This window comes from Nyctereutes procyonoides, unplaced genomic scaffold (genome assembly GCF_905146905.1).
Source record: "Nyctereutes procyonoides isolate TBG_1078 unplaced genomic scaffold, NYPRO_anot_genome, whole genome shotgun sequence".
Lineage (NCBI taxonomy): Eukaryota > Metazoa > Chordata > Mammalia > Carnivora > Canidae > Nyctereutes > Nyctereutes procyonoides.
The window spans coordinates 18,452,024-18,471,023 of record NW_026575048.1 but is presented as its reverse complement, the minus strand read 5'-3'; the positions used below and the strand labels follow the sequence as shown (position 1 = coordinate 18,471,023).

At 39.0% G+C, this 19,000-nt stretch overlaps 1 protein-coding gene across 6 annotated transcripts in view; it reads right to left on the bottom strand.

The window, feature by feature from the left end:
- The window catches only part of LOC129510907 (protein FAM228B-like), a 43,860-nt gene that overhangs the window by 19,909 nt on the left and 4,951 nt on the right, over window positions 1-19,000 (bottom strand). For 4 of the 6 annotated variants that reach the window (XM_055327225.1, XM_055327224.1, XM_055327228.1 and 1 more), the window contains 5 exons: window positions 18,136-18,216; window positions 13,747-13,834; window positions 13,496-13,652; window positions 4,432-4,539; window positions 929-1,540 (listed from right to left, as the gene is read on the bottom strand). In XM_055327225.1, coding sequence (XP_055183200.1) covers window positions 1,255-1,540; window positions 4,432-4,539; window positions 13,496-13,652; window positions 13,747-13,834; window positions 18,136-18,216 — 720 coding nt within the window. In that variant the 3' untranslated portion in view covers window positions 929-1,254. Of the gene's footprint in view, window positions 1-928; window positions 1,541-4,431; window positions 4,540-13,495; window positions 13,653-13,746; window positions 13,835-18,135; window positions 18,217-19,000 lie in introns of those variants that run through there. The other 2 variants (XM_055327227.1, XM_055327229.1) reach the window with 1 other exon arrangement.

Sequence of the window (19,000 nt, the reverse complement as noted above, 5' to 3'; positions counted from 1 at the left end):
GTCCTAGGCTAGAGCCCAATTTGGGGCTCAGTGGGAATCTGCTTGCCCCTCTTCCTCTGTCCCTCCCCCTGTTCATGCTCTCTCTTGCTCTCTCTCTCTCAAATAAAATCTTAGAGAGAGAGCAAAAAGAGACAAAATGCATAGGGATGTGGAGAGGGAGAGGGAGAAACAGACTACCCCCCTGAGCAGGGAGCCCAACATGGGGCTCAATCCCCGGACCTTGAGATCATGACCTGAGCCGAAGGCAGCTACTTAACTGAGCCACCCAGGCACCCAAAATCTTTAAAAAAAATTTGAGGAAGACAGTAACAAGCACATGGGAAGATGCTAAAACATGACAGTAAAAGGAGTTAAACTACAAAATAAAATTTTAATAAGAAATCCATGTGTGAGTAAAAAAAAGTAGCTCCCTTATCCTTTGTGGGTAGGAATAGGGAAATGGAGAGACAGAAAGGATGTAAGATAGAACTAACATTCCATTCCTATAATGATTTCTAACCAGGAGATGGGGAAGGTGGGCTGTGACTTCTCCAAATCCACTCCTAAAAGAAGCTCTACTCCAGGTCCTCAGGACACACAAGAGTGGAGAACTGAAGGGGAGAAGTGGCAGGTAGATCTGGAAGCAGTAGACCCAGTCACATGGCTACAAGGTTTAACTGTAGTTACCTTAGGATGAGAAACCTGTGTTGTGTGAACAGCTCTATTTCTATACATTTTACATTTTTTAATTTGGGGGCTTTTACTTAAATTTTCCTACAATGGGGTATCCCTGGGTGGCTCAGTGGTTTAGCACCTGCCTTCAGCCCAAGGCGTGATCCTGGAGTCCCGGGATGGAGTCCCACATCAGGCTCCCCGCATGGAGCCTGCTTCTCACTCGGCCTGTGTCTCTGCCTCCCCCCCCCTCCCTCCCTCCCTCTCTCTCTCTCTCTCTCTCTCTCTCTCTCTGTCTTTCATGAATAAATAAATAAAATCTTAAAAAAAATTTTCCTACACTGAATTTAGTACATCGTCCTTTTGAAAATTTTCTGCCTGTCTGGGTTGAATTAAGGGGAACAAAATTTGGGGCCTGGCTTGGGCATGATAAGTGGTAAATGGTAAAGATGATGGTGAAACAAAAGAAGGGTTAACATTCATAAGAGGGAGGTGGGAAAATCTGATAGCTCACCCACCAGAGGGCATGTCCATTGTGTAATAACTCCCAGGGCAATTCTCCTCATTCCCTCTGAATAAAGGAAGCTGCTTCTCGGGTTTCTTTTACCCAATCCCTTGCCTTGTTTGGGGTAAAGGGGTGCAGCCCACTGCCTCCTCTCTTCCTAAAAACCTGTCATACAGAGACACTCCCAGCTGCTCAGATTTTGGTATCAGCAATTGCTGCCCGTGTATGGCAAAAATGACCATTCCAGCTCTCACCTCATACTGGGCCCCATCCCTCTCTATCTTCTGCTGAGGGTCAAGGAAGTGACCTTCAGAATTGGCCTCTTTCTTCTTTCTCTCATGAAAACATAGAGGTTCTTTTTCCAGAAGGGATGATCCTTTGTTTCTGTAGGAAGGAACCAGAAAGTATTCTCTTAAATACCCAACTCAATTGTAGCATTTATTTTTTTTTTTTTACTTTGAAGTTGCTGAGTTCAATATGAATCAATCTACACATTTTTATTTAAAAGAAACTCAAGGGATCCCTGGGTGGCGCAGCGGTTTGGCGCCTGCCTTTGGCCCAGGGCGCGATCCTGGAGATTCGGGATCGAATCCCACGTCGGGCTCCCAGCGCATGGAGCCTGCTTCTCTCTCTGCCTATGTCTCTGCCTCTCTCTCTCTCTCTCTCTCTGTGACTATCATAAATAAATAAAAATTAAAAAAAATATATATTAAAAGAAACTCAAATAAATAGCATTATCTTGTTCTAAAAATAGTTTCATTTGCAATCTCTTTGCTGCTTAATCAAACAGCTAACTGAGGCTCTTTCAGAGTACATAACCCCCTCATAGAGCTGTTCGTTGTGTCTTCCTGAGGAAGGTCTAACTGCCAAAGACAAATATGCCTTCTCCACCCCCAACGCCATAACTGGGACGTTTCCCTAATTTATAGACAGAGGGTAGCTCATAGACTTAAGCCTCTAGTCTAAAATATAGGCACACTAATATGCAATATTCTCCTCATATCTGAGTCCTACTCTGCTAGAGGAGATATTTGAGGACTCCCCTTCTTTTATATCATATATAGAAATTAAATAGGATTCAAATGTTTAATATCCTAACACCTGACCCAAACAGATCCACGAGACTGTGACACTTGAGGGATTGTAGAGAAACTTCTCTTTTGAAACCTAGTATGAAAGAGTGATTTTAACTTATTCCATCTTTTAAAGGCCTTTGGCTACCAAGTGAATAGGGCTTAGTTCCAATACTTCCTATTATCCCTTAATTTCAACTCCCATTCAAAAAGCAGTCAATTGTTTGGGTTTGTTTTGTTTTGTTTTGTTTTTAAGATTTTATTTGTTCATGAGAGACAGAGAGAGAGAGAGAGACAGAGGCATGAGAGAGAAGTAGGCTCCATGCAGGGAGCCCAAAAAAAGCAGCCAATTGTTAAACCACACCTCTAGGACACTGAGAAGTCCACAATGTCCAGCTCCAGCTCTAATAGTCCTCCGTTTCTAAAATTAGTAACTAATCATTCTCTCTGCTGCCCATGCCAGCATCAAGCATCTCTGAAAGTCCTCTGGCTTCTGCCACACTGCATTTATTCATCAAATTCTGAGCCTATTCAGAAAAAGGAAAGGGTACTGCAGCTTACTTTGGGGCTTTTTTGGAACAGAGAATTGTATGCCAACCTCCTAAACAACATCACCAAAGCTCATTTTTCTTTTGCTTTAGTAGGTTCTTTATTATTATTATCAACAGTTTTACTAGGTGTAATTTACACACCATAAAATTCACCCATTTTACATATAGAAGTCAATGATTTTTAGTATATTTAGAGTTGTACAACCATCACCATGACCTAATTTTAGAACATTTCTGTCAGTCTAAAAACCTCATTCTCATTTACAATTACTATCCATTCCCAACCCTAGCCCTAGTCCAACAACAATCCACTTCTTATCTCTATAGATCTGTCTTTCTTGATATTTCCTAGAGATAGAATCATATATGTGTTCTTTTGTGATTGTCCTCTTTTATAAAGTATAATAGTTTTTACGTTCATTCATTTAGTAACATCTATCTGTACTTCTCTTCCTTTTAATCATCAAATACTCCATGTATAGTTATAGCATTTATTTTATTTATTTATTTATTTATTTATTTATTTTAAGATTTATTTATTTATTTTTATTTATGATAGACACAGAGAAAAGAGAGAAAGAGGCAGAGACACAGGAGGAGGGAGAAGCAGGCTCCATGCCGGGAGCCCGACGCGGGACTCGACCCCAGGACTCGGGGATCGCGCCCTGGGCCAAAGGCAGGCGCCAAACCGCTGAGCCACCCAGGGATCCCCTAGCACATTTTTTTAAAAGATTTTTTTAAAAGCGAGAGACAGCACAAGAGGAGGAACGGCAGAGGGAGAGGGAGAAGCAGACTCCCTGCTGAGCAAGGAGACCAACATGGGGCTCAATCCTAGGACTCCAGGATCATGACCTGAGCTGAAGGCAGACACTTAACTAAGCACCCGGGCACCCTGGATATAGCATATTTAATTTATCCATTCACTAGCTGATGAATATTTGGGTTGTTTCCACTTTTTGGCTATTGTGAATAATATTGCCAAGATCACTTACATGTAAGCCTTTATTCGAACCTATGTTGCCATTTCTCCTAGGTAGAAGTTGAATTGCTGGGTCACATGGTCATTTAACTTTTAACGTTTTGAGAAACTGCCAAAGTATTTTCCAAAGTTGCTGTACCATTTTACATTCCCTGCAGCAACTCTGAGGGATCTCATTAGTCGCAATCAGATAGTTAAACATGTAATTATATAGAGAAATCTCTTACTTTAATTCCGTACCTAGGCAATTGAGATGATTCCCTCTGTCACACACTACCACCACTGTTCTCATAACATCTTTTCACTCTGGGTATACCTACTATCCACCAAAATTAGTCCAAAATTCCATTTTGTTTCAATTCCAATTAAAAATCTCCTAACCTTTGGGTTGTTAACAATTTATTTTCTGTGATTATTTCTGAATGTTTTAGCAATTTTTTTTTTTTTTTTTTTTTTTTTTTTTTTTTGCAATTTGTTCTTTAAAACCAGACAAAGTTAAGGAAAGTTGCCACTTCACCCAGACATGGAGGCAGGAGATGCCTGAGGTCACACCACAGGACTGTGGTATATGCCTCAGTACTGCTCCAGCAACATGAAAGGATGGCAGGGGGTAGAAACACAGCCAAGCATTTTTAAAGGAAAAAAAGCAAAGTTATGGAATAACAGACTTACTTGTAAATAACTGCTTTTTTTTCTTGCTGAGATTCCACAGGATGAGAAGCTCTTGTCAAAGGTTTCAAATCAAAACTACAATCATTAAAATTCATTTTCACTTTTAACCTTTAACAAGATAACATCTGTGAGGACACTTTGAAAATAAAACTATCTTACATGTATACAGAAATTATTGTTACACATTGACTGCTATATATATTGTCCAAAAGACCAAAGACCATTATTTCAAACTAGTGTACATTCTTGAGTGTTTAAGAGTTACTGAAACCATGATAGAGATTGGTTACTGAGAACCTAGAACTAGGGAGACAAAGTTGAAAGCACTCCCTCTCTACTAGGAGCTTATACTGTAATGTAAAAAGAAGCCATAGCAATTGTGTCATGTATGAGCATAAACATAAAGTGCTTTCCCAAGGGAGATCTGAAACACTCCAATTCCTATCCTATGTTACCATTCGATTCCTCCAGTCTTACCCCTTCTTGAGAGCTGACTGCAAGAGTGATACTGGCCCTGTGAGGAGCATCTGCTTTGCTGATACAGATTATGTCAGAACTGGTATGGTCCTGAGGCCAGTAGCAAGAAGAAATTTCCTGATCACAGCAGAAATAACATATACCCCTCGGCCAGGGAGTTCTGCATCGTGATTTTGGAACCTGTTTCTGAAACTCAGCCCTGTTTCTTAGGACTTCCCAATTTCTGTAAGCAGTAGAAAGCTTCAATCAATGACTCCTTTTCTAGGGTAGATTCAGTCATTTGAAAGTGAAAGTGTGGGCGTTATCCTAACTTTCTCAGTTTATCCAGCATGCAAATATTTGGCCACACAAAGAACTAATGGAAAGGATCAATCTGATCCTGATTTAGTCCGAATGGATTTTCCTAGAGAATGTGAATTTTGAAATATGTTTTGAGAAAAGGAAATAAATGAGTATAGCAAACATCTGGATTAGTATATAAAATAAAAAGATAAGGGGCTCAGGTCATAATCTCAGGGTCATGGAATTGAGCCCCACGTTGGGCTCCATGCTCAGTGCTTAAGTCTGCTTAAGAGTCTCCCTCTGCCTCCCCACCGTACTCTCTCTCTCTCTCTCTCTCAAATAAATAAATATTAACAAAATAAAAAGATGGAAAGATTTCCTGTATTGATATATCTGAGAAGGGCTAATGCATTGGGTCATTTCTCTGCAGGAGCTTTTTCTAAGCAAGCCTTTCCTTAGAACCTTAAGAATGATAATAAATAGTAAAGGAATCCAAGGATAATGAAAACTTTGGAATAGAAGGGTATTATCCAATTAGACCTTCTCAACTACCTTTCTTTTTCCTTATAGCAAACTCTTCCAACAGTCTATAATACATCTTTACCTGAAAGGACCACCAGTGTATAAAACTCAGTATGAACAAAATTGAACTTATCCACTACCTTTCTGAATCTGTTCCTTTGTGCTCCTCCCTTTTGCTAATGGCATCATCATTTTCCTAGTGACCTACAATTAAATATCAGGATCTTCTTTGACTGCCACCTCTGGTCACTATATTTAATAATTACTTGTTCATGAAGCAAACATTGACTTTGTGCCACCCAATTACTATCCTTAAGGAATTTACACTACATGTAAAGATAGAATATATATGACATGTATATATGTGGAACAAAATATATATATTAATGGCTGACTAGGAGCTCTGAGACAGTGAACTTAAACAGTTTTGTTTATATACTCTTAAGAATTTTGAAAAATCACATATCCTCTTCTACATTTTATTATTTTTTAAAATTTATTTGACACAGAGAAAGAGACAGAAAGAACACAAGCAGGGAAGAGAGTCAGAGGGAGAGGGAGAAGCAGGCTCTCTGCTGTGCAGAAAGCTTTATGTGGGTTTTGATTCCAGGATCCTGAAATCATGATGTGAGCCAAAGGCAGATGCTTAACCGACTAAGCCACTCAGGCACTGCCTTCCTTGTACATTTTTTTTAAAGATTTATTTATTCATGACGGGGGGCGGGGCAGAGACATAGGCAAAGGGAGAAGCAGGCTCCATGCAGGGAACCCCACATAGGACTTGATCCCGGGTCTCTAGGATCACACCCTGGGCTAAAGGCAGCGCTAAACCGCTGAGCCACCAGGGCTGCCCTACCTTGTACATTTTAAAGCTAACACCTAAAGTTTTCATTGTAAGTTTAAATAAGTTTGTTTCTTGTTAAGAGGAAATTTTTAAAATATCAAGTATTTATTGGGATAAAATGAGTGTTGGTCTTACTACAAAACTTTTAGAATATTTATTTGATACAATAGATTTTAACCATCATATTGATAAAGCACACCAAATCTGAAAGCAATCACATAACACTGTTAGATGAGGATTACAGCCAATGTATTTTGAAAATTTTGGCAGTCACACAAAATATTCCAGTTATATTGAAAGAAAAGTATCACTAAATTATCTAACTTTATTCCAAATTCAGAGCAACCCAACAGAGACTAAGTACTCTGGCTTGCTTTTTTTTTTTTTTTTTTTTTTTTTTTTTTTTTTAGATTTATTTAAGAGAGAGCACAAATGTGCAAGCCAGGAGAGGGACAGAGCAAAAGAGACAGTATCTCAAGTAGACTCCCCACTGAGTGCAGAGCCTGACTTGGGGCTTGATCCCATGACCCTGAGATCATGACCTGAGCTGAAATCAAAAGTCTGATGTTCAATTCACTGAGCCATCCAAGCGCCCCTACTACCCTGATTCTAAGGCAAGCCTTTAAATCAGTCAACTAATTAAAGTGAAATAAAATATATATGACAAGGAAATGCAGAAAGACCTGTGGGTTGAATTTCCTTGCTTCATCATTAAAAGAAGTCTCTCTAAAGCCAGTATTTTTATTTATCCCTTTATTTGGTACCCTAGAATTTTTTTTATACCCAGGTTGAAAGGCAGAACTTTCTTTTAAAAGTGGGTTAAGAGGGCAGCCCAGGTGGCTCAGCGGTTTAGCACCGCCTTCAGCCCAAGGCACGATCCTGGAAACCCGGGATTGAGTCCCACCTCGGGCTCCCTGCATGGAGCCTGCTTCTCCCTCTGCCTATGTCTCTGCCTCTCTCTCTCCCTGTGTCTGTCTCTCTCATGAATAAATAAATAAAATCTTTAACAACAACAAAAAAAAAGGTGGGTTAAGAAATAATGTGAATGCAAGCCTGTCTCCAAGCAGATCAATATTTAGGAGGAGAACAAATAGACTTCAGAATCTAGAAATTGAGTCCCTCTACACTATTAGTGAATAGAAGCCCTCACTATATATACTAGTTTGAAATTCACTTCTTTGAGGGAACCCACTCACTCTTTGAGGCTTCACTAATCTCACAAGAAAGAAAAAAGCTCTTTAACACACACACACACACACACACAGTAGAGGCCAGGAGTGTGGGAAGCTGGGTCTGTAGTGGTGGGCAGCAAGAATGAGTAGAATACAACTGAAGGCACATGCCAACAACAGAGTTAACAAGATACTGAGCCATGTGGGGATGCTAAACTTGAGACTGTCACACTGAGCTTATAAGCCTATGGACTTTTGAAGGGAGCTGATGCCAGCCCAGGTTGATGATATCCCAGCCACCAGCAGAGACAGAAACAGAAACAAATTCTCCCCCTGTTTGGGCCAATAAGCTACCCAAAGATAAAACTGTATAGTTAAATCACAAATAAAATTCACTAAGCAAAGCACACAAGAAGGAAAACCATTATAATTGAGAGTTAGCAGGGAAAAACAATAGATTTAGCTTCCCAAAAAATAAAGAATTTGAAATAATCAGATACAGAATATAGTATACCAATGTATTTTATATTTTAAAGAAAGAAATGATCCAGTCATCATGATAACAGTAAGAGTCTATCAGGAATGAACAAGCATATTGGAAGAAGGAAATTTAAGAAATTTAAATGTTAATATTGAACACAGTGAGAAAAGAATTAGTAAATTTGAAAATATATCCAAAGAAATTACCTAAAGAGATGGAAAATGTGAAAGATATTAAGATATAAGAAGATCTGGGATGCTGGGGTGGCTCAGTTGGTTAAGCATTCGACTTTTGATTTGGGATCAGGTCATGATCTCGGGGTCCTGAGATCCAGCCCCCATAAAGCTCTCTGCTCCGTAGGGAGTCTGCTTCCCTTCTCTCTCCTTCTGCCCCTCTCCCTGCTTGTGCTTGCTCTCTAATAAATAAATCTTTAAAAAAAGATTCTCTCTCCCTCTGCCCCTCCTCCTCAAAAAAATATTTAAAAGTCTAATATATGTCTAATTTGAGAATTAGAATGGAAAGAATGAAGAAAAATCAATAAAGAGATCAGTGCTGCAAATTTTCCTGACTGATGAAAACAGAATATAGAGATACAGGAAGCACAATATATACCAGTAGGTTAAATAAAAAGAAACCCATACATAGACACCTGTAGCAAGAGTGCAGAACACTAAAAACAAAACAAAACAACAACAAAAAAATTATAAGCAGCCATAGAGAAAGGATGAAAATCGGAATGACAGCAGACTTCTTATAAATAACAGAAACCAAAAACAAGAGAATTATATATTTAAAGCATTAAGAGAAAATAAATATCAACCTAGAATTTTGTATTCAGCAAATTATCTTTAAAGAAGGAGAGTAAAGATATTTCAGAGGATCCCTGGGTGGCTCAACGGTTTAGCGCCTGCCTTCGGCCCAGGGCGTGATCCTGGAGCCCCGGGATCAAATCCCATATCGGGCTCCCTGCATGGAGCCTGCTTCTCCCTCTGCCTTTGTCTCTGTCTCTCTCTCTCTCTCTCTCTCTCATGAATAAATAAATAAAATCTTAAAAAAAAAAGATATTTCAGATACACCAGAATTGAACATTAAAGGCTGAACTTCAGAAAAACAAAGTCTCTGAAACTATGGTATAAAATAGAAGCCAGATGACAACCATATGGATTCCATCTTCTATGTAACTGTCTCTAATCTCTACACTCCTACAGATCTGTTAACTTTAGACAGTAAGTTTTCTCCCGGATTCACCCAAACTAGAGATCATTTAAATTAATAAAACCATATAAACCACACACTGAATAATTTCAATGATAAGAAATTGATGCTTCTCTTCATTTTAAAAAAAAAATTAGAGAGGTAACGGCAGAGGGAGAGAAGAATCTTAAGCAGGCTCCACACCAGCACAGAGCCTGATACAGGGCTCAATCTCATGACCCTGAGGTCTGACCTGAGCCAAAATCAAAAGTTGAAAGCTTAACTGACTGAGCCACCCAGGAGCTCTTTCATTTTTAAACAATTTTTATCCAGGATCCTACTTTTATATTTTCTACTAGGCTGCATTAAATATTCCTCCTCTGCTTCCATAACAACCTATGTGTATCAGTATTATCACATCTGCCACTTTGTAATGGAATTCTTTAAATAGCTATCTTCTCTATTGTGAATTCTTTATTTTTTTTTCTTAAAGATTTTATTTATTTATTCATGAGAGACACACAGAGAGAGGCAGAGACACAGGGAGAGGGAGAAGCAGGCTCCATGCAGGAAGCCCAACATGGGACTTGATCCCTGGTCTCTAGGATCACACCCTGGGCCGAAGGTGGCACTACACCACTGAGCCACCTGGTATGCCCTATTGTGAATTCTTTAAAGGCAATTACAACTCAATATATGATTCTCTGATTGAATTAATTTGATATATGGGTTGAATTGTGTCCCCCAGAAAAAATATGTTCAAGTCCTAAACTCTGACACTTGTGAATGTGAGCTTATCTGGAAATAAGGCCTTTGCAGATGTAATCAAGTTAAAATGAGGTCATAATGGGGCAGCCCTGTGGCTTAGTGTTTAGCACCACCTTCAGCCCAGGGCGTGATCCTGGAGACCCGGGATCGAGTCCCACATCGGGCTCCCTGCATAGAGCCTGCTTCTCCCTCTGCCTGTATCTCTGCCTCTCTCTCTCTCTCTCTCTCTCTTAAATAAATAAATGAATGAATGAATGAATGAATGAATGAATGAATAAATAAATAAATAAATAAAATATTTTTAAAAATGAGGTCATAATGGATTAGGATGGGCTCTAATCTAGTGACAGATATTTTAAGAGGGGAAATAAGAGGAGCACCTAGGTGGCTCAGTCAGTTGAGTGTCTGACTCTTGGTTTCAGCTCTGGTCATGATATCAGGGTCATGGGATTGGGCCCTGCATGGATCCCCAAGCTCAGCATGGAGTCTGTTTGTCTCTCTCTCCCTATCCCCACTTGTACTTTCTCTCTCAAAGAAATAAATGAAACTTTTAAAGAAAAAAAAGGGGGGGGGGCGACGCCTGGGTAGCTCAGCGGTCGAGCATCTGCCTTTGGCTCAGGGCATGATCCTGGAGTGTCAGGATCGAGTCCCGCATCCGGCTCCCTGCATGGAGCCTGATTCTTCCTCTGCCTGTGTCTCTGCCTCTCTCTGTGTGTGTGTCTTTCATGAATAAATAAAATCTTTAAAAAAAGAAAAAAAAAAGGAGGGAAATTGGATACCGACACAGAGGGAAGAAGACCACATGACAATGGAGACAGACATTAGAGTGGTAAGACTGCAGACCAACTAAAAAGATGGCCAGCAGCCACCAGCAGCTAGGAAACAGGCAAGGAAGAAGCCTCCCCTAGAGCCTTCATAGAGGGAATGACAATGCTGACCTCTCAATTTTATACTTCTAGCTCTCAGAACCAGGAGAGAATAAACTTCTATTGTTTTAAACTATCCAGTTTGTAGTACTTTGTTACAATTGCCTTAGGAAATTAATACATAAAATAACAATTCTCAAAACCAAATTCCTCTCTGATTCTTCCTTTTCCCTGGCCCTCCAAATCTGGCCACCAAAGTCTAAAATTCCTTTGTTTTATCACATCCATCTCTTCATTTCATTCCTTTTGCCACTATATTGAGGCCTATATCAACACAACATAGATCCTTATAAAAACTTCAAAGATCTCCGACTTCCAGGCCTATCTTATCTTTAATCATACACATCATATGCCAGATAAAATTTTCCAGCTTTTTATGCTTTCCTCAACTATCCTCAATGACTCTCTATATCCACATGACAAAATCTAAATTTTTAAGCTGGCATGGAAGGCTTTTCACAAAATGGGTCCAACCTAGTTTCACAGACACTGAAGAAGAACCAAACTGAGTCTATGAGGAGGCATCGCACATGATGAGATAGCAAACATAACTGGCACACATATTTAAGCTGCGTGGAGATCACATGTTCTTATCCTACCAATATGGAAACATCTTTCCTTCCTGGCCAATAGACATGTCTTATCAAGGAAATTATTTTCTGTTACTATGCTTCTATATCAGTAGGTTGGTCCAGTAATAAATGTGAGACCTTTAAGCTGAGCTGCTGTTGTGTTCTAATCTGTGAAGTACTGAATTCCCCCTCCTGTCAGATCTCATATAGCACTGTCTGATAGAACTTTCTCCAGAGATAAATATGGCCCTTGACAACCAAGTATTTAAAGTGTGGCTAGGGGGTGCCCATGTGGCTCTGTCTGCTAAGCATCTGCCTTTGGCTCAGGTCATGATTCCAAGGTCCTGGGAGTCTGCTTGTCTCCCCCTCTCTATCCCTCCCTACCCCTGCTCATGTACTCTTTTTGTTTTTAATCTTAAAAAAAAAAAAGTGAAAGCAATCAATAAAATCACATTCAGAATAACCCTAGCATGGAAACTATCAGAGAATTTGTTTTTATTTTAAAGATTTTTATTTATTTATTCATAGAGACACAGCTAGAGAGAGAGGCAGAGACACAGACAGAGGGAGAAGCAGGCACCATGCAGGGAGCCTGATGTGGGACTCGATCCCGGGTCTCCAGGATCACGCCCTGGGCTGCAGGCGGCACTAAACCACTGCACCACGGGGGCTGCCCAACTATCAGAGAATTTAAAATAACTATGACTAATATGTTAAAGAATCTAGTGGAAAGGTGAACTTGTATAAACAAAATTTTAGGAGAAACGAGAACTATACAAAAAAATTAAATGGAAATGCTGGAAATAAAAGTCACATCGGAGGGTACCTGGGTGGCTCAGTTGGTTAAGCATCTGCCTTCAGCTCAGGTCATGATCGCAGTGTCCTGGGATCAAGTCCTGCATGAAGCTCCCTGCTCAGCAGGGAGTCTGCTTTTCCCTCTGCCCCTCCTCCCTGCTTGTGCTCATCTTGCTCTCTCTCTCAAATGGTTACATAATTTTTTTTAAATCACATTGGAGACAAAGAATTCCTCTGGCAGGCTGATCAAGAGATGAGACTCAGATGAGGAAAGGCTCTGTGAACCTAAAGATAGGTAGTAAAAATTGTGCAACTGAAATACAAGTAGAAAAAAATTTTAACACAAAAGTACAAATTAAGACCTATGGAGCTATGAGACAATATCAAATGGTCTAATATACATATAATTGGAGTCTCAGAAGGAAAAGAAAAACAAAGAATGGGGCATGAGAAATATTTGAAGTGATAAAGGTTTCAAATTTTTCAAAAAAAAAAAAAAAGTAATGAAAGATGTTAAACCACAGATACAAGAACCTCAGAGAACCCTAAGCAGGATCAATAGAAAGGAAAATACGAAGAACAAAAACAACAAAAAACACCTAGACACATCACACTGTAGCTAATGAAAAGCAAAGAGAAAATCTTGAAAGTGCCCAAGAAAAAAGAAACATCAAAAATAGGAACAAAGACAAGAATTATAGATTTCTCATTGAAAAATGAAATGTTTGGGGGTGCCTGATGGCTCAGTTGGTTAAGCAACTACCTTTGACTCAGGTCATGATCTCAGGGTCCTTGGATCGAGCCCCATATTGGGCTCCCTGCTCAGCAGGAAGTCTGCTTCTCCCTCTCCCTCTGCCCCTCTCCCTCACCCCTTGTATTCTTTCTCGTTCTCTCTCAAATAAATAAAATCTTTTTTAAAAAAAGAAGAATGAAATTTAAAATAATCAGAACTATGACAAAAATTTATACTGTCTCAAGAAGAGTTTTCAAATTCTAAGAGGTTCCATAATTTCTATTATATTAACCATTACCTGCTCCTTTTACAAAATTCACTTTCTATGTAGGTTGTAGGCACCTTAAGCCACTCATTTGGAGTCATAAAATGCCTTGAGTTAGAAATACTTGGGAATCTGGAATGCAGTTTGGCCTTTTCAGTCTCTTTAAATTCTTTCATTGTATATATCTTGCCTGCAGAAAGATTAGTAACCTAAATTAGCACCCTTAAATGCAACTCCCACTGCTCTTGAGTTATGAAATCACATAACAATTAGGCACTAAGTACCAGTTTTACACTGAAGAAGAGTTCTTTTTTCATCATCTTTGTTATATTGTGCCTTTTTCAAAGGGTCACGAAATGGTGGAATGGTAACCTGCAAGAAAAGCATGTCTTTGAGGACAGGATTGCAGGTCTTTTTCAGTCTATCCTAAGCATCTGTGTATGGCTATCATGCCAGAAGAATCAAGAATATGGTATCTACAAACTACTTAAGTAACCATTATACATATTTAACACATTACAAAGAAATGAGGGCACTCCAATACATCTCTTAGTATGGTCCTCCAGCCATGGTTGGCTCTCTTTTAACAGCTTTTTCAGATCATTTATGGATATTCTTAGACACTATCCCCGAACTCAATAAGTGGTACTTTCTTAAAGGTTATGATATGGTGGGCTGCCCTAGTGGCTCAGCGGTTTAGCACCAACCTTCAGCCTGGGATGGCATCCTGGAGATCCAGGATTGAGTCCCATGTTGGGCTCCCTGAATGGAGCCTGCTTCTCCCTCTGCCTGTGTCTCTGCCTCTCTCTCTCGGTCTCTCATGAATGAATAATTAAAATCTTAAAAAAAAGTTATGATGTGGAATCTGCAACTATATGAATAAATTATTCAAACTTGACTACATTAAAATACATTGGTCTACCTTGAACTTTGAATGGATTTTTTATCTATGTCATGGGTTGCTTATTTGGGAAAAAATTATATCGCTGAGTAAGGTGAGATCTTCCAAATGTTAATACATTTCATTATGCTATAATCACATTCATTAAAATCATTACCAAGCTCATTAGAAGAGTCTAAGAGAATGAGGAAGCTGTCACACTCATGATATTTTTCCAAAATTCAAAATTTTTGCTTGAAAACTCACATTTTATCATTGGCAACAAATATTGCCAGTTGTTTTTCTTGAAATGACAGACTTATTTTATTAATTTTCCAGAAATTGTCTGCCAAATATCTAATACTTAATAACGAGTTTGTAAGACATTCTTTCAAGTAAAAATAATGTACCATGAAAAAGAAATTTAACCAGTATAGCTCACAATCCAATCAATCATCCTGCATTTCAAGTGGGCATCAGAAATGCTCTTGGCATGCTTCCCATTTCATCACACAGAATATTAAAAAGATGTGTATTCAGGAGTAAGATTTAATAAAATTAATAATTTTTAATGTTTGATCAAGAACATTCTTTTTAAGATTTTATTTATTTGACACAGAAAGAAAGAGAGAGCACAGCAAGGGGAGCAACAGACTCTCTGCTGAGCAGGGAACCTGATATGGGGCTTGATCCCAGGACCCTGTGGTCATGACCCAAGCTGAAGGCATATGCTTAACTGACTGAGTCACCCAGCACCCCTGATCAAGGATATTCTTTTTTTTTAATGTATTCATGAGAGACACAGAAAGAGAGTCAGAGACATAGGCAGAGGGAGAAGAAGGCTCCATGCAGAGAGCCCAATGTGGGACTCGATCCCGGGACTCAGGATCACGCCCCGAGCCAAAGGCAGACACTCAAAGACATGCATCCCTGATCAAAGATATTCTTAAGTGAAATTGAATTTTACTGTGAGTACCTGACAATGAAGAATATAACGACAACCAATATGATTTGGTGATACTGACTTAAGCCATTCTAAGATACCAGTAGTTTTACCCACCACTGCTTTTGCACCATCAGAATAAATATCAACAATATGAAAAAGGTAAATGGTATTTGGCACTATTATGAAAATACTTGGCCTAATGGATCCCAAAAGGGTTTCAGGGCTCTCAGAGGTCTATATTCCTCACTTAGAGAACTGCTGTTATAATGTCAAAATGCTCAGCTTAACTTAAGAGGCCATCTATCAGCTTCATTTAGAAAGTCAGCATAGTAAAAGAACTAAAATGTTGATACAAAAAGATCTGGTTTCAGGGGCACCTGGGTGACTGTCAGTTAAGCCTTTAACTCTTGATTTCGGCTCAGGTCATCATCTCAGGGCATGAGATCAAGCCCTGAGCTGGGCTCCACACTCAGAGGGTAGTCTGCTTGAGATTCTCTCCCTCTCCCTTTGCCTCTGCCCTTCCTCCCCCACCCCCTAGAGGGTACCCGCTCTCTGTCTCTCTAAAATAAATAAAATAAATCTTTTAAAAAATCTAGTTTCAAATCCTAGTTCTGCCCCTTACTAATTATGTTACTAGCTAGCAGAACTAAAGTTCTGGCTGTTAAACTCTATTTAACTTCTACCTATTAAAATAGGGACAATAATATACACACAACCCAATTTGGGGGGGAAAAAAAGAACAAAAAAACCTACTTTGTCTGCAAATGCCAGCAGTTTAAAATGTCTATGACTCAAGCTAGGTCTATGACTCAAGGATTTTAATTTTGTTTACTAATATCCACTACTAGCAAGTGTGGGAAAATGGACTCTCCGGTGGAGGTATAAATTTATACAACCATTCTGGAGGACTATTCAGCAATATGAATCAAAATTATGCATAACCTTTAACTCAGCAATTCTACTTCTAGCAAGTTATCCTAAGGTAAACCTTAAGAAATAAATACTTAGGGCAGCCCTGGTGGCGCAGCGGTTTAGCGCCGCCTGCAGCCCAGGGCGTGATCCTGGAGACCCTGGATCGAGTCCCACGTCAGACTCTCTACATGGAGCCTGCTTCTCCCTCTGCCTGTGTCTCTGCCTCTCTCTCTCTCTGCATCTCTATGAATAAATAAATAAATAATCTTAAAAAATTAAAAAAAAGAAAGAAATAGTTAAAGGGAAATTCACCATAATGTCACTTGTAACAGCAACAGGTCAAAAATAAGCTAGATGTTCAAAGTAGGAATATGTTTTAAAAAAAGATGATATGCTCTGCTAGTTACAGCTGTGTGACTCTGGAAAACTAACAACCAATTTGTGTCTTATTTGCCTCATCTCTAAATAACCTCATGTGGTCGCAATGAAGATTAAAAAAAAAAAAAGGTCCTAACATTTGGTTAAGCCCTCAGTGCAAGTTAGTGATTATTTCTTTTTCTTTTCTTTTTTTTTTTTTTTTACAGATTATTTGAGAGGAAGAGAACAAGATGAAAGTGAGTGAAGGGAGGGGCAGAGAAAGAGAGAATCTCAAGCATACTCTACACTGAGCACAGAGCCCAAAGTGGAGCTCAATCTCACAACCCTGAGATCATGACCTGAGCTGAAATCAAGAGATGGAGGCTTAACCAACTGAACCACCCAGATGCCCCAGCTGTTATTAACAGAATACTATGCAATGATTAAAATTACATACTTATATTTATGGATAAAGAAGGAAGCAAACCGGGATCCCTGGGTGGCGCAGCGGTTTGGCGCCTGTCTTTGGCCCAGGGCGCGATCCTGGAGACCCAGGATCGAATCCCATGTCGGGCTCCCGGTGCATGGAGCCTGCTTCTCCCTCTGCCTATGTCTCTGTCTCTCTCTCTCTCTGTCTGTGTGACTGTCATAAATAAATAAAAAATTTAAAAAAAAATTAAAAAAAAAAAAAGAAGGAAGCAAACCATAGAACTACTGAGGAAAAAATGCAAATTATAAAACCTAATGTGTTATACCAATTTGTAAAATAAAAATGTATATATACACCTACATATAGAAAGTAGTCTTGGCTATCCAAAAGGATATACAGAAGAATGTTAATGAGTTCATTCTGGGTAATGAAAATTCCAAGTGGTTTTTTAATTCTTTATTTAAAAACAGACTCTGAAGGACGCCTGGGTGGCTCAGCAGTTGAGTATCTGCCTTCGGCTCAGGGCATGATCCAGGAGTCCCTGGATTGAGTCCCACATCGGGTTCCTCACAGGGAGCCTGAATCTCCCTCTGCCTATGTCTCTGCCTCTCTCTCTGTGTCTCTCATGAATAAATAAAATCTTTAAAAAAAAAAACAACAAAAAACGATTTTGGGGGAGCATCTGGGTAGCTCAGTTGGTTAAGTAACTCTTGATTTCAGCTCAGGTCATGATCTCAGCGTTGTGAGACAGAGTCCTGCATAGGCCTCCACGCTGGATGTGGAACCTGCTTAAGATTCTCTCTCCCTCTCCCCATACCCTTCCCCAACCCCCACCCCAACCCCCAACCCCACCCCCACCTGTTCTCTCTAAAAAAAAAATTAATGTATTGTAAAATTTGTAACAAATTTTTAAAGTCTATGAAATTTTTTAATATTACTTGTTATAATTATTACACAATATCTTCAAATTTTATAAAAGTTTAATTTACTTTGGACTTTGGCTTTTTTATTCATCTCTAAGATATGGAGATGGGAAACTATTCTTAAGATGTTACTGCATTCTTAGGAAATAACTAAAGGACTACCCATACATTAGGGCTACTCAAGAAAACAACCACATAATACCAAAAATAAGAAATCTATCCTACCTTAAAAAAATTCGGGTCCTCTTTGCTCATATAAAAAGGATCATACTCTTTTGGATCATAATGCTCTATAAATGCATTTCCCTACAGGAAGAAAGCAAAACTATACATGACAAGAGTTACATAATTAATTTTGAGCAATAACAAGACTCTAGAGTCACACAGTTCCATTCTTCTGCTTTAAAACAGCACATAAATAAATAAATAAATAAATAAATAAATAAATAAATAAATAAAACAGCACCAATGACAACTGCAAAAGGGAAAGCCAAATTTGAAATTAAACTTGATGTAGCCAAGTAATAAATATTATAGTGATAGAAGGAATCTACTTAAAATTTGCAACAATAATGAATGTTGGAACACTAACAGATTTGGGAATTTTGCTTATTAGTCAAATATCTCAGATATCTTAAAAATGTCAAAACAGAAATATTTTATAGCTTTGTAAATAACAAGTTCTAGGAAAAAAAATTTATAGTATATATATACATATATCCATCCTAAATCTAGAGCCTAAATTTCATTAGTATATAAAATTAATAATTACATTAAAAAAGCAAAGAAATATGAATCTAATATGTGCATCTAAATCTAGACCTAACCCTCTTCCCTTCATCCTTTCCACATGCTCTGGACTTAAGAATAGTATATGCTGGGGATCCCTGGGTGGCTCAGCGGTTTCGCACCTCCCTTTGGCCCAGGGCGTGATCCTGGAGTCCCGGGATCGAGTCCCGTGTCGGGCTCCTGGCATGGAGCCTGCTTCTCCCTCTCCTCTGCCTGTGTCTCTGCCTCTCTCTCTCTCTATGTCTATCATAAATAAATAAAAATAAATTAAAAAAATAAAAAGAGAATAGCATATGCTATA